The sequence below is a fragment of the Lontra canadensis genome, unplaced genomic scaffold (genome assembly GCF_010015895.1).
Source record: "Lontra canadensis isolate GAN:19392208 unplaced genomic scaffold, GSC_riverotter_1.0 scaffold43, whole genome shotgun sequence".
Taxonomy (NCBI): Eukaryota; Metazoa; Chordata; class Mammalia; order Carnivora; family Mustelidae; genus Lontra; species Lontra canadensis.
The window spans coordinates 9810541-9825576 of NW_022631037.1; the positions used below are offsets into that span (position 1 = coordinate 9810541).

The following is a 15036-nucleotide window of genomic DNA, read 5'->3' on the forward strand; positions in this document are numbered from 1 at the left end:
GCTTGTGGGGGGGCAAGGGGAGAGGGAGAAGCAGATCCCTATTGAGTGGGGGGCCTGATGTGGGGCTCGATCCCAGGACCCTAAGATCATGACCTGAGCTGAAATCAGACACTTAATTGAACCACCCAGGCACCCCAGCATAGAGCTTACTTTAAAAAAAAAAAAAGAAAAGAAAAGAAAAAAATGGACCTCAAATTATTACTACTATTTTTTACTTTTTAAAAGATTTTATTATTTATTTGACAGAAAGCAAGAGCACAAGCAGGGGGAGTGGCAGAGGGAAAGGGAGAAGCAGGTTTCCCGCTGAGCTGGAAGCCTGACGTGAGGCTCGATCCCAGGACCTTGGGATCATGACCTGAGCCAAAGGCAGGTGCTTAACTGACTAGTCAACCAGGTGCCCCCATACTGAATTGTTTTAATCCCCAGCGTCTTTGCAAAATATTTTGAATATTTTCCATTCAGTAAATAACCTTCTGCAGCACAGTTTTTAATTGCTGCATACTATTCTCTTCTATGGATCTGTAAGTAGTTTGCTTAATCTCCTATTTTGGAGCATTGTTTGCAGTTTTTTGCTGTTATAAATGATGTCATATATACATTTTATTTCTTTAAAAGTATATATATATATATTCCAATTTAACATATAAGGACTTTCCCATGCCACTGAAAATTCATTTTAGATAAGTGTCATATGCTAACATGGGTATACTATTTTATTTTTCCTTTGATAGATTCAAAATCTCAGGGGAAATTTTTTTTGGTAAATGGATCATTATCGGTTGTGGATATGTGTGTTTCTTAAAATGATGATGAGCAATAAAATAATTGGTTGCTGACCAGTTATTTTTTCAAGTCCAAGTATAATATAAACTCAGAAGTTGAGACTAGCAGGAATTTTCTAGGATGAAGGTCTTTGGTAAACACTTGGGTTCTATCCATATGTTAGAGCTCAGGCTCGTCATTAGGGCCAAGATACTCAGCCTCTTCAGTGGGTAACTCATGCTGGTATGGCATTCACATTCTGTGACATTCTATACCTCTCATCATTTACAAATAGACAAGAAAAAAAACAACCCTCAGAGTCTGGGGTAGGGTTGAAGAGTGGGCTGTGGGGCACTGTTGAAGGGATAAAAAAGTCTTTTTTTTTTTTTTTTTTTTTTTTTAATTCCAGTTAGCATACAGTGTTCTGTTAGTTTCAGATGTACGATATAGTGATTCAGCAGTCCGTATATTACTCAGCGCTCCTCAGGATAACGTACTCTTTAATACCCTTCCATCTACTCACCCATACCTCTGCCCACTCTCCCTCTGGTAGCTATTTGTTCTGTATAGTTAAGAGGCTGCTTCTTGGTTTGTCTCTCTCTCTCTCTTTTTTGTCTTCCTTTGCTCATTTGTTTTGTTTCTTAAATTCCACGTATGAGTGAAATCATGGTATTTTTCTTTCTCTCACTGGCTTATTTCACTTAGTATAATACTCTGTAGCTTACCATTCTTGTTGCAGATGGCAAGTTTTCGTTCTTTTTCATGGCTGAGTAATATTCCATTATATATATATATTTTTTTTTTTTAATAAAATCTCTCTCTCAATCACATCTTCTAGATGAAGAGCTCTTGATTTGCCACAGCAAATATATAATTCATGTCACCCTGAATTCTCATCTGGTAATTGGTTTTGTATTCATTCAGCCACTTTTTTTTTTTTTTTAAGATTTTTAAAATTTATTTGACAGAAATCACAAGTAGGCAGGGAGGCAGGTGGGGGAGGGGGGGAGCAGGCTCCCCGCTGAGCAGAGAGCCCGATGCGGGGCTCGATCCCAGGACCCTGAGATCATGAGCTGAGCCGAAGGCAGAGGCTTTAACCCACTGAGCCACCCAGGTGCCCCACATTCAGCCACTCTTGATAGTGAAATTTGTGCTCCCATCAAAATTCATGATAGTAAATGAATGGAGACGAAACATGAAAATGTTTTAATGTTATAAAGCTAAGTATTTTGGTGATAAGCTCCCCAAGTGTGGTTGCTTTCATTGTCATTTCTTTCCACCATAGCACAGGTAGTTGACTGCATGCTGAAAATGTTTTCTTATACTTGAATAGAATTTAAAATATAAATTTTAATTTGAACACTCTCTGACTTCTCAGGACCTAAGACAAATTCCTCAGATAGCATAATATAGAATTTCTTTTTTTTTTTTTTAAGATTTTTAAAAATTATTTGACAGAGAGAGAGAAATCACAAGTAGGCAGGGAGGCAGGCAGAGAGAGAGAGGGAGGCAGGCAGAGAGAGAGGGGGAAGCAGGCTCCCTGCTGAGCAGAGAGCCCAATGTGGGGCTCGATCCCAGGACCCTGAGATCATGACCTGAGCTGAAGGCAGAGGCTTAACCCACTGAGCCACCCAGGTGCCCCCAGATTGCACAATATAAATATATAATTACATATAATATAATTATATTATATATATATATATATAATATATATATAATATAATATTATATATAATTATATAATATATAATATTATATAATTATATAAATATAATATTTTCAATATATATATAATATATGTAATCTTGATTGGTATAGTGTTTTTTTTAATGATATGGATTCTGTTTCATTATTTTTGTAGCTGTAACATTTTTAACAATGTGCTTTAAAAGTTAAATAAAATTTTGAAGAGGGAAATAAAAGTCACTAAAAATCATCCTCTACCATAGTAGCATAACTTAATACGTTTATATATTCTTTTTGCTTTAGGCCAGAAGCATGCATTTCAAAATTCTCAGTTGTGCATAACATATTGTTTTATTTGCTATATAATAATTGTGAAGCTTTTGTTTTTCATTTATTTTATTTATTTGAGAGAACAAGCAGAGGGAAGAGGGAGAGGGAGAAGCAGGATTCCCCACTGATCAGGGGGCCTGATGTGGGGCTCGATCCCCAGAACACTGAGATCATGATCTGAGCTGAAGCTGATGCTTAACTGACTGAGACACCCAGGCATCCCAGTGGCTAACATTTTGAACACTCAGTACGTGTGAACACTTTGTAGTCTTTATGTAGAATAATTTATAATCTATTAATTAGGTACCTTATCTCTATTTTACAAATAAGAAATAGATACAGAAAGAATATGTAACTTACCCAAGGTTGAACAGTTAGTGAATGGTAAACTCACTAATTTACCCTAATTCTTCTTCTTGCTCCTCCTCCTACTACTTGTAAACTTTTTGTCAGGTTCTCTCTCTCCCTTTTTTTTTTTTTAAGATTTATTTGAGGGGGAGAGGGAGAGAGAATCCCAGACTCCACTTTTAGCACAGAGCTCAACACAGAGCTCTATCTCAGGAACCTGAGATCATGACCTGAGCCAAAACCAAGAGCTGGACACTTAACCTACTGAGCCACCCAGTTGCCCTAGGTTCTTTTCTTTTATTTATTTATTTTTTTAAAGACCTGGGTACTTTGCTCTAAAAGAACTACCTCATTATCGGTAGCCATTGCACAACTGTGTTTGTTTTTCTTTTTAAGTAGGCTCTATGCCCAGCATGGGTTCTGAGCTCATGACCCTGAAATCAAGAGTCACATACGCCACCAACTGAGCTCACCAGGTGCCCCTCTTTTTTTTTTTTTTAATCCCCTCCCTCACTTTTTTCCCCCCCCTGTTATTAATCGACACACAATGTTACATTAGTTTCAGATATGCCACCTAGCAATTCAGTTTTTGGACAACTGTTTTTAATTATTTGGGGGCTTTAAACGTCTTTGAAAACCTGATAGACGTAGATTTTTTTCCTCCAGAAAAGTGTATTCTCCACAAATTTTTGCATAAAATGCAGTCTGAACGTGTCCTTCCTAAAGACTATTTGTGGACCCTAGAGTAGTAATTATCAATTTTGATGAGTATATAAATCACCTGGATTTCTTTTTAAAATGCAGATTACTTGGTCTCACTGCCTAAAGATTGGAGTTGGCCTTAGAATCTGCCCTTTTAACAGTATTTCAGATGATCTGAATGCAGGATGTTTCTGTGTAGAGTACGAAACTCTGAATCTCTCATGATTCACAACTCACAATCCTAAGATCAAGAGTCAACTGCTCTACTGACTGAGCCAGCCAGGCATCCTGAAACCATTACAGTTTTGTGAGGATCTAAAGCTACTACTCCAGCATCAACAGCTGCGTCAGATGTGGCCACACTTCCTACTGATACTCTCATGAGATTCAGAATCTTCTTATTCCCTGCTTGTTTTGTTGTTTTTTGATTTTGTTTTGTTTTTTAAGATTTTGTTTTTTGAGAGAGAGACCATGAGAGTGAGTGGTGTTGGGAGGGGCAGAGGGAGAGGGCGAAGCTGATTTTCCAGCTGATCAGGGAACCCAACTTGGGGCTCTATCCGAAGATCCTGAGATCATGACCTGAGCTGAAGGCAGATGCTAAACTAACTGAGTCACCCAGGTGCCTCTATTAGTGTTTTTTTCATAGAATTTTTTTTCTCTGCAAGTTTTTTTCTTAGCTCATTTAAGAAAATGGTTTAAAATAAATTAATCATTTAAAGATTTCCCCATGATTTTTTTTTATGATTTTTTTTTTTTTTAAATAAGCTCCATGCCCAGTGTAGAGCCCAACACAGGGCTTGAACTCAAAACCCTGAAATCAAGACCTGAGCTGAGATCAAGAGTTGGCCGCTTAACTGACTGAGCCAACCAGGCACAACCTGCCTCAATAATTCTTTTTATTTGTAGGATGAACTTTCTGATGTTAGCCAAGGAGGATCTAAAGCTACTACTCCAGCATCAACAGCTGCGTCAGATGTGGCCACACTTCCTACTGATACTCCCTTAAAGGAAGATAATGAAGGATTTGTGAAGGTTGCAGATACACCAAATAAATCAGAGATAAGCAAGCATATTGAAGTACAGGTAGCCCAAGAAACTAGAAATGTATCAACAGGTAAGGGATGCTAGTTCTTTACTTTCTGGTAAAGATCATGTGGGTGTGAAAAGATACAACTTAGGGGTATTACTGCTTTAGATTTATAAAATCATACTGAATTATAAGTAAGCTTAAAAGGGATGATGATCAGTGTTTTTGAGAGACAGATTTGGGGAGCTCGGGGAATGGAGAGCCTGAAAGGTAGGACAGTAGTCTTCATCTTTAACTTCTCTGTATTTCACACCTAAATTAGTAAATAAACAAACAAGGAGTTCTGCCCTGGGATAAAATGGACTGTGTCCCAAGAAATATAAGTAAAAACTTTGGTTATTTATCAGTTTCTGATATTCACTGTTTAGAATATATGATATCTTGTCTAACCCCATGTTTCCTAGAACCCAACCTTAAAATTATTTTATGATCAAATGATGTATTTATAACCATTGAAGCAACAGGATTTTCATATTAGGGTCAGTATGTGATACATGCATTATTTACATCATCTTGTCCTTTTCCCAAGGCTCTGCTGAAAATGAAGAGAAGTCAGAAGTTCAAGCAATCATTGAATCCACTCCTGAGTTGGATATGGACAAGGATCTCAGTGGATATAAAGGTTCAAGGTACTGTCAGTGTCAGATGAAGACTTTTTTTTTTTTTTTTAGATGAAGACATTTTTATCCTTTCTTTCCCCTCTCCCAGAAGCATACTGTTATTTTCTGGTCTCTTGCCAGAAAACAAGGGTATTCAAGTGTTTTGCTGAAGAAATATTAGTATTATATTCTAGTTTCCATTTTTGTAACTGGACATTGTATGTGGTCGAAATGTTTTGTGGTGAAATGTTGCCTTTGCAGCATCAGGGATTAGGAGCATATAGAAGGATAGGGGGAGAAGACAGCCCAGATGTAACCAATACTTTTTGGAATTTGAAGAAACAGAAACAGGAGTAGGGAAAGTAACAATTTGAGCAACCTTTGTTCCTTCCACCAGATCAGGAAGAAGCATATGTACTTGCTTCAAAACTGTAATGGTTTCAGGATGCCTGGCTGGCTCAGTCAGTAGAGCAGTTGACTCTTGATCTTAGGATTGTGAGTTCAAGCCCCATGTTGGGTGTGGAGCCTATTCAAAAAAACAAAACAAAAAAAGGTCAAACTGTAATGATCTCATTATTGGAAGAAATTAGTTTCATTACATGGTGAGCCTGTTTAGTGTTGGGAAGAGAATTGTTACCTATCATCTTAATCAAGGTATTCTAAAGCATATGGATGTTCAGGAATTTCACGCAGGAGCTACTGCGTTTCTTTTAATTTCTTCCATAACATTTATCCTTTAATAATAATGACTATAAAAATACATGCCATTTATTGATCACTACAGTTGTGGTTAAAAGCATGAACCTAGAGTAAGACTGTGTGGGTTCAAATACTGCCTTGGATTTGAATCTGACATGTATTTTCTCCTTCATAAAAAGGAAATGTGATAATACCTCAGATGATTATGATTAAATCAATCAAGGTATGTTAAATCATTGGCAAAGGGCCCAGTTTAATAAATGTTTGTATTATTGTCGTCATCACCATCATGTAATATAATTTTAATTACAACCTTATGAAGTCAATGTCTTCATCCCCATTTTACAGGTAAGGAAGCTCAGGAATGTGTAATAACTTGGCAGACATAACCTAGTCAGCAAGTAGAGCTGCCATTCAATCTAGGACTCTGATTCCAAAGGCCTTATCCTGTGAAAATATTTTTCATTATTTATTTACAAATGTAAACAATGCAGGGGCACCTGGGTGGCACAGTTGGCTAAGTGTCTGACTCTTGATTTTGCCTCAGGTCATGATCTCAGGGCCTGTAAGATCAGAGCCCCGCATTGAGCCGTGAGCCCTGTGTCAGTCTCTTCTCTGGGTATGGAGCCTGCTTGGGATGTTTTCACTCCCTCTCTCTATTTCTCTCCCCCTCTCTCACCAGTTGCCCCTGCACTCTCTCTCTTAAAAAAAAAAAAAAAAGAAAGAAAGAAAAAGAGAACAATGCAGAGTGTGAGAAGTGAAATTTGCTTTTTATCTGTCCTTTCCTAAGCCTCAGCCACTTACTAGCAGTTTCAGTTTGTCATCCTGAACCTCTTTCAAAATGAAACAATAAATTTTGTTAGACTAACGCATGTATAATAGTAAGGTCAAATGGTAATAATTCAGAATATGAAGGGCAGTAGTAGTCCCTTGCCCCTACCCACCCCTTAGTCCCATTCTCAAGAGGCAGTGTCTCTCACTTCATTCTCTCTTTTTTTTTTTCCTCAACAAAAGTGGCTCAGCTTCATTGCAGGGATGCTAGGGAGGGCCAGCAGGCTAAAGGAGGGTGTCTGCAGGAACACCCGTCCCTGAGCAGGACTGCCAGGCCCCAGGTCTGTCTGGAGGTCAGGAGAGGGTGAGCGTTCTGTCCCCTTTGGTCCTTCTTAGGCCCAGGGGTTCAGACCTTGGCTACTTTGGGCCAAGGTTAGAAACAGCCTTTCCTCTTTCTCCAGGGTCTGCAGCAGAGTGTCCACACTCTCAGAGCTGATGCAGGCCTTCTTGTTGGGCAGGTCCTTGTCAAACTCAACTCCTGCCAGCTTGTTGAGCACCTGACTGACCACCTTAGAGCAGTCTTCACAAGTCATGTCCACGGAGAACTCGTGCTTCCCCATGACTGTGGATGTGGCGGTGGCGGCAGCCACGTCTTAGTTCTCTTTTGCTATTTTTCCTCAGGTATCTAAGTCATATCCTTGTGCTTCTTTTCCTTGCTCCTTCTATTCACAGCTGGGATTCTGTGAGAAAATTAAGTCTTTTTTTTTTTTTTTTTTTAAGATTTTATTCATTCGACAGAGAGATCACAAGTAGACAGTGAGGCAGGCAGAGAGAGAGGAGGAAGCAGGCTCCCCGCTGACCAGAGAGCCCGATGCGGGACTCGATCCCAGGACCCTGAGATCATGACCCGAGCTGAAGGCAGAGGCTTAGCTCACTGAGCCACCCAGGTGCCCCAGAAAATTAAGTCTTAATGCCCCAAGGCTTCTTCTGTATAATGAATTAGCTGCACTCTTGTGCATGTAGCATTGAGAAGATTGTCACTTAGATCCTTTTCTGTATTCTGTGGATCAGATGAGGAACTCTAGTTTTAGAAATGCTGTGATACTAGCTGTGGACCTTATAGTGAAAGATCACAAGGGTACAGCTCCTTAAACCACCATCCTTCCTTTCATCCTCTCAATATAATTGTCAGTTTTTGTTACATTAACATTCATTGTTTAAATCATTATGACTATATAGATACTGATCACAGGTTAGCCACAGAATATGCTGTGATTATATTTCCTATCTTGTGCAACTTTGTTTTTCTGGAATTAGTAAAACCTCTTGGATTTTTGTTTTGTTTTGTTTGCTTAGGCTTCTGCATACCGATTGCTAGTTCAAGGAGAGGTACCTTGCGAATCATTAATGTAAACGCTCTCAAAATGGCCAAATGCAAAGCCAGCTTCCAGGCACCCTCTATCCTGGGGTCTTCTTTTCGCATCTTCCAGCCCAGGTGTCATGGGCTCTGGTCCTAGCGTTTGACCTCACTATCGCGCTGGGAATTCGCGTCACCTCTGTCTATGTTGTATCTTCTGTTTCCAGGATCCCTGGTCATCTTATTGTTGGTGCTTCATTTTTAAGATTTATTTATTTTAGAGAGAGAGCACAAGTGGGAAGGGCAGAGAGGGAGAGAGAATCTCAGACTTGGTGCTGAGTGGCTAACAGAAATTTTAGGTTGGAAAATATTCAGAAGTTTTCCTTCAGAATTGTGAAGACATTGCTTCATTATCATGTTGAGTTTTGAGAGTTGCCATTTGGATTCTTGCTTTTTTGTTTATTTTCTCTGGAAGCTTTTAGGATCTTCACTTTATCCCTCGTGTGCCCCTCCCCTTTAAAAATTCATTGATGGGGTGCCTGGGTAGCTCAGCTGGTTGAGCAACTGCCTTCAGCTCAGGTCATGGTCCCGGAGTCTTGGGATCGAGCCCCGCTTTGGGCTCCCAGCTACATGGAGAGTCTGCTTCTCCCTCTGACCTCCCCTCTCATGCTCTCTCTCTCTCTCTCTCTCAAATAAATAAATAAAATCTTTAAAAAAATTGATTGTGTGCTTGACGAGGGGTCTTCTTTTGTATCTTATATGTGGTAAGTTCTTTCATCTGGAAATTCATATCTCCCAGTTCTGAGAAATTTTGTTATTTCTCCTTACTGTTGTCCTTTCCGCTTTCTGGAATATCTGTTAGGTAGCTATTGAACATCCTGGACTAACCCTCATAATTCCACCTCCTCCCTTCTATTTTTTTGTCCTAACTTTCATATGATTTTTTCAACTTTATCTTTCAACCCTCATTGATTTTTTTTCCCCCCTAAACATTTTTAGGATTACTCTTTGTAACATCCTGCTCTTCTTTTGTGGATACAATGTTTAGTCTGAAAAAAATTAGTTGTTGTTGTTCTACTTTTTTTTCCTGTTGCTTGAGTTGTCTCCTTTTTGCTCTAAGTGCTTCTGTCTTAGTGCATTTGTTTTTGGACTCTTTATTTTATAATAAAGGCCTTCTTTAAAGGTCTTGTGCTCCGTGGCTGTTTTGCTGGAACTGAAATAATTGATGCTGATTCTCTGGTTTCCAGCTTTTAACATGTAAATATGGCATCCATTGTTTAGGGAGCAATGCTGTGGGGAGGGTGGTCTGTGTTCTGGAGGACTGGATCTCACTCATAGTGCTTCTTTTGCTGTCTTTCATTCCATTCTTCTGTTTTATGTTCTCCCTTGCATGCATCTTTCTGTAGATTGCTGGTTGCTTCAGTGCCTGGCCCTTTCAGAGGTCTGGCAGCATGCTGAGTTCCTCCCTAAACGCTAGTGGCTTAGGTTTCAGCTTTTTCTGATTGGTCAAATCACTTTCTCCTGTTTGCCTGTTTTCCATCTTACACAGTTTTGTGTACATTCCATCTGCTGCAATTTCTTTTTCTATTCCCTATGTTCTATAGGTGGAAAATGACTATGTTTAGTCGACCAAGTTTAACTGGAAGTCCTGTGCAAACTTTTTTTTTTTTTTAAGATTTATTTATTATTTTAGAGAGAAAGCCAGGGGGGCAGAGGCAGAGGGAGAGAGAACCCTCAACAGACTCCGTGCTGAACACAAAACCCAACATGGGGCTCCATCCTATGACCCTGAGACCATGACCTGAGCCAAAACCAAGAGTCAGACACTTAACCAACTGCACCACCCAGCACCCCAACTTTTTTCTATTAATATAACATTAAAGCACGAACATACACATTTCCCCGTTTCTTTGCATATTCCATGCTGTAAAGGGCTTATATACACTGTGCTGTAACTTGCTTTTCATTATTTATTTATTTGTCACAGAGAGAGCGAGAATGTGTGTGCACAAGCAGGGGTAGAGGCAGGCAGAGGTAGAAGCAGGCTCCCTGGCGAGCAAAGAGCCTGAAATGGGACTTGATCCCCGGACCCTGGGACCATGATCCGAGCAGAAGGCAGATATTTAATCTACTGAGCTACGCAGGCATCCCCTTGCTTTTTAAAAACACACCTCTTTATAATGGGTTTCTTTAGTTAAAAATCTTTAACATTTATGTATATCCATAACTTATCTCTGACCTATAAATGATCATTAAGGTCATTTCAGCTTTTAGCTACTATAAGAATGCTGCTCAGACCATCCTTTTACATTCATAATTACTTCCTTTTTTTTTTTTTTTTAAAGATTTTATTTTTTTATTTGACAGAGAGATCACAAGTAGGTAAGAGGCAGGCAGAGGGAGAGATGGGGAAGCAGGCTCCCTGCTGAGCAGAGAACCTGATGCAGGGCTCAATCCCAGGACCCTGGGATTATGACCTGAGTTTACTAAGGCAGAGGGCTTAATCCACTGAGCCACCCAGGTGCCCCTCGTAATTACTTTCTTAGGACAGGATTTTTGTAGGATTTTTTTTGACAGTGAATTCTTGAATCAGAGGGTATTTGTATTCTGAATTTTAACAGATACTATAATTGCCCTTAAAAATAAAATGCCCATGCCATTTTATATCCAGACAACATAAAACATGGCAGTTAGTTAATATCATGGATTCTGAAGCTTGGCTGTCTGGGTTTGAATCCTTCCTCTTTCTCGCATTTGCTGGATGATCTTGGGAAATTCCTTCATCTCTTTAGTTTCCTATTCTATAGAATTGGGATAATAGTACCTCCTTTGTAGAGTAGGTTGGAGGATTCAGTAAGGAAATCTAGGTAAAGTGCTTATATAATGTCTGATACAAGGCAGAGTTGTGCTCTGTTAGCTGCCATTTATTGTTTGTGTTTACTGGGGATGTGGCCAAAAAATAAACATTCTGTATTTTCTTCAGCAGTTCTTTCAGTGGAGTTTAATGGGAATTCCGTAGGAAACCTTTTAGAAATCTTTTAAAATTATATTTTGTATTAAATGTAAATAACAAGTGGACAATTATTTGCCTATTATATTCACTTTACACTGTTGATAAAGTCTGTAATATATGTTGATTTGGTTGTGTTATTTCTGTTGCACAGCACTCCCACCAAAGGCATAGAAAACAAAGCTTTTGATCGTAATACAGAATCTCTCTTTGAAGAACTGTCTTCAGCTGGCTCAGGCCTAATTGGAGATGTGGATGAAGGAGCAGATTTACTAGGTATGATAGCTTATCTGAAGAAGTATACTGTTTTAGAAATATGTTTTTAAAATGATTTATTTAAAAATTCCTTTAAAATGTCCCTAACTGATCAGTAGCACACAGTTATTACACTTTCAGGTAATTAATAGGAATATATTCTTTGAGATCATAAAAGTTTTAAATGAAAGCATCTTTATATATGGATATCCCTCTAGTGGAATTGCACTTTAATTTGTATTTTGAAATTCATACAGCACATTTTATTGAACACGTGCTGTAGTCCAAGAACTGTATTACACATAAGGAGCACAGTGATGTATATCTCTGTGTGTGTGTGTGTGTGTGTGTGTGTGTGTGTGTGCGTCCAGATGTATGGATGTGTAGATGTATAGATTGATAGGTAGTTCCTGGCTTATAGAGTTCTTTAAATTCTGTTGACTTTAATTAATAAAAAAGAAAACATAATACTTGTTTTTTCTGAGATTTCACAGAATATTCTGTTTTAGCTATATGGGGAAGGTAATCATTTTAGCATTTGTGTTGTTGAAGAACAACTGGTTTGAAAAAAAAATACTGCATTTGGCTCTTCCGTTATTTATCTGGTGACCTTTGCCAAAGAGCTTAACCTCTCCTGGCCTTAGTTTCTTTGTGTATAAAATGAAGGAGCCGGATTCAAGTTTAGGGGTTGAGCAAACTGTGTAGCTCATGGGTCCACACCCAGCACATCTCCTGTGTGTATGAATAAAGCTTTATTGGAACACAGCCACTCTCATTCATTTACTTATTGTCTGTAGTTGCTTTGGCACATAACAGCAGAGTTAAGTAGTCTGTTACAGAGATCCTTTGGCTTACAAAGACTTAAAATATTTACCATCTGACCCTTTACAGAAAGAATGTATAGACTCCTGCTTTAGGTGATCTCTGAAGTCTCTTTGAACAATGATTTTGACTTATGTCAGTTAGCTTTGGCGTATCTTTTTATAACTTAAGATCTTACAGAGATTGAAAACCTTATGGCATTAACAACCCTTGCCTTTGGAATAGATACCAGCCTTGAAGAAATTTATGTATCTATTGTGTGTCTGCTAGTGTAATTATAATACAGACTACAGTGTTCTCAAAAGGTGCTTTTTGTCAATTTTTGTGACTGTGGAGTGGGGATTCCTTGCATTATTTTGTGTTAAATTTATTGATTGCCATTATGTTCTCGAAAGTTTCAAGTATTTTTTGAAGGAAACATAAGTTCTGTCTAAATGGAACTCACAGTCTATCTAGTAAGAGAGATTGAAAGTTTATTATAAATAAAACTTCCTGAATTAGACATAAACTCCCACATTAAAGTATAAGTTAAGTACTGGAGGCAATTGAATGAGTTTGCATTTCTCAAGGAGGGGTAAAGATTAATTCTTAAGGAACACCCCATTTTTAAATTTACACTTTAACTTTAGTTAACATTAAATTGTGAATGAAAAGTTCCTTTTATGAAACTGAGTCCCTTGGCATATTTGAACAGTAGGTGCAAAAAATGCTGGAAAGAAGAATTTTTAAGTATTTGAATTTATATTTGAATTTATGTACAGTAAAAAACGACTCTTTATGATGAATTTTTTGACCTTTAACAAAAGCATGGAGTTGTATAATCACCAGAATCAATATACACCCCCCCCAAAATTCCTGCATCCTTTTTAATTTGGTTTGTATATTCTGCTACTTCATATTCCAGTATTGAATAATACAACTTTTGAGGTTGATGATCCCAAACTTTCCTTTTTGTAAAGAGTTAAGAAGCCACAGAGTACTTAGAAATAATTGTGGTCTTTTAAAATCTTGTGTTTTCTGAAAACTTCCATTCTTTAAGTCAGAGAATTAACCATAATGAATAGGTTAAAAGCAAAATCCTAATACTCTGGTTTTCTTTCTAGTTTGAAAATAAGAAATAGAGTGTAAACTAGTGTCTTTTTCCTTTTGTAGATATTGATATATTTATCTCTAGAATGTTCCAGATTAGAAGTTTTTACTATGTCACCTTAAGTGTAGTGACTTAGTCCTTCATGAATACCTTTTGGTCAAAGGTGGTAAATGAAATTTCCAAGGCACTTAGTTGTTCCCTGGCTTCTCTTCTGTACGATTTCATGATGGTGGTTGAGGAAATAGAAGATAGTGAAACCACCAAAATCATTTCCCAAAGTTCTTTAATTGACCTTGGGTTGATAAATACATAGTCCCATTTCTGTAACTCTGTTCATTTTCTTGATTACTATGTTATTGTAGTATACTTTTGTAAAACTCTTCTCTTGTTTGAGGGTATACATTTTTGCAATCATTATGCATATATTCCACACTTAGATTATTTTTTCTGCTTTTAATTATATAAAAGAGGTAAAGCCCTCCCCACCCCCCATTTGTCCTTGTCTCTTGACTTCTTATTTTCACTGATCCTTTTCCCATTCACTTTAGTCATGTACCTAGAACTTGGAAGGCATACATTCTCCTATTGGGATTTTCTTTCTCTTGATTATCTTTCTATATTTTCAACTTCACTCTCTTTACTTCTTTTTTTTGTCATTTAAGCATGTTCAAATCTTTTCCACTTGGGAATGAAAGTACTGCCCTCCTCTGCACCTCTATCTTCAGTACCTTCGTGTCCTGTCACTCCCTTTCCTTCCATTTCTGGTCACACCTTTATGCAGCAATACCAAGGAGGTATCTGCTGTGTGTCTGACACTATTCTAGATGATTGTGATACATGATCAAACAAAGTAAACTTCTTGAAAGTGTAGCTGCTTTTAACTGTCAGGATTTCCCCTTTCCCACTTGCATCTCATCCCCCTGTACTCCATATGGGCATTCTTCCCCGCACTCACATATAGTGAAACAGCCTTGTTTACTATATCCAGCATTCCTTCTCTGTTCTTTCATAGGACTTCTCAGATAACATTTGTCTTTAACACCATCTTTGCTGGATTTCTGTGATAACAGACTTTTCTGCCTCTGACTATTCTTTTTCAGTCTTTGTAGGATCCTCTTCCCTCTGCCCATCTTTGAGGATATCAGTATCCCAGGCCCGCTTCTTTGGGAAATCTTATTTGCCCTTGTTCCTAGGCTTTCATGAAAAATAGCTCCGCAGTGTTTATCTCCTTTCAGCATCTTTTTCTAGAGCCCCAGACTGTTCTTTTGAAACAGCTGATTTGTAGGGCTTTACATTTGATGTGCCTACAGCTCAGTTCATTATGTTCATTATTGTGTTCAGGGCTGTTCTTAGTCCAGCGGGTACTGTCCGTTTCAGGGCTGTTCTTAGTCCAGCGGGTACTGTCCGCGCGAATGCCTCACCACCCACTGAGTTCTCCGTTCGGAATCTCTCCCTCTTCTCTCAGAAGCAATCACCAAGGCTTGTTTACTCCCTTTTCTTTAAAAAGACAAAAACAAA

The 15036-nt window shown here is 38.3% G+C and overlaps 1 protein-coding gene across 9 annotated transcripts in view; it reads left to right on the forward strand.

Moving 5' to 3' along the window:
* The window catches only part of SPAG9 (sperm associated antigen 9), a 138343-nt gene that overhangs the window by 82339 nt on the left and 40968 nt on the right, over positions 1-15036 (forward strand). For all 9 annotated transcript variants that reach the window (XM_032872042.1, XM_032872044.1, XM_032872043.1 and 6 more), the window contains 3 exons: positions 4735-4942; positions 5445-5544; positions 11506-11627. In XM_032872042.1, the coding sequence (XP_032727933.1) occupies positions 4735-4942; positions 5445-5544; positions 11506-11627 (430 nt within the window). The remainder of the gene's footprint in view (positions 1-4734; positions 4943-5444; positions 5545-11505; positions 11628-15036) is intronic.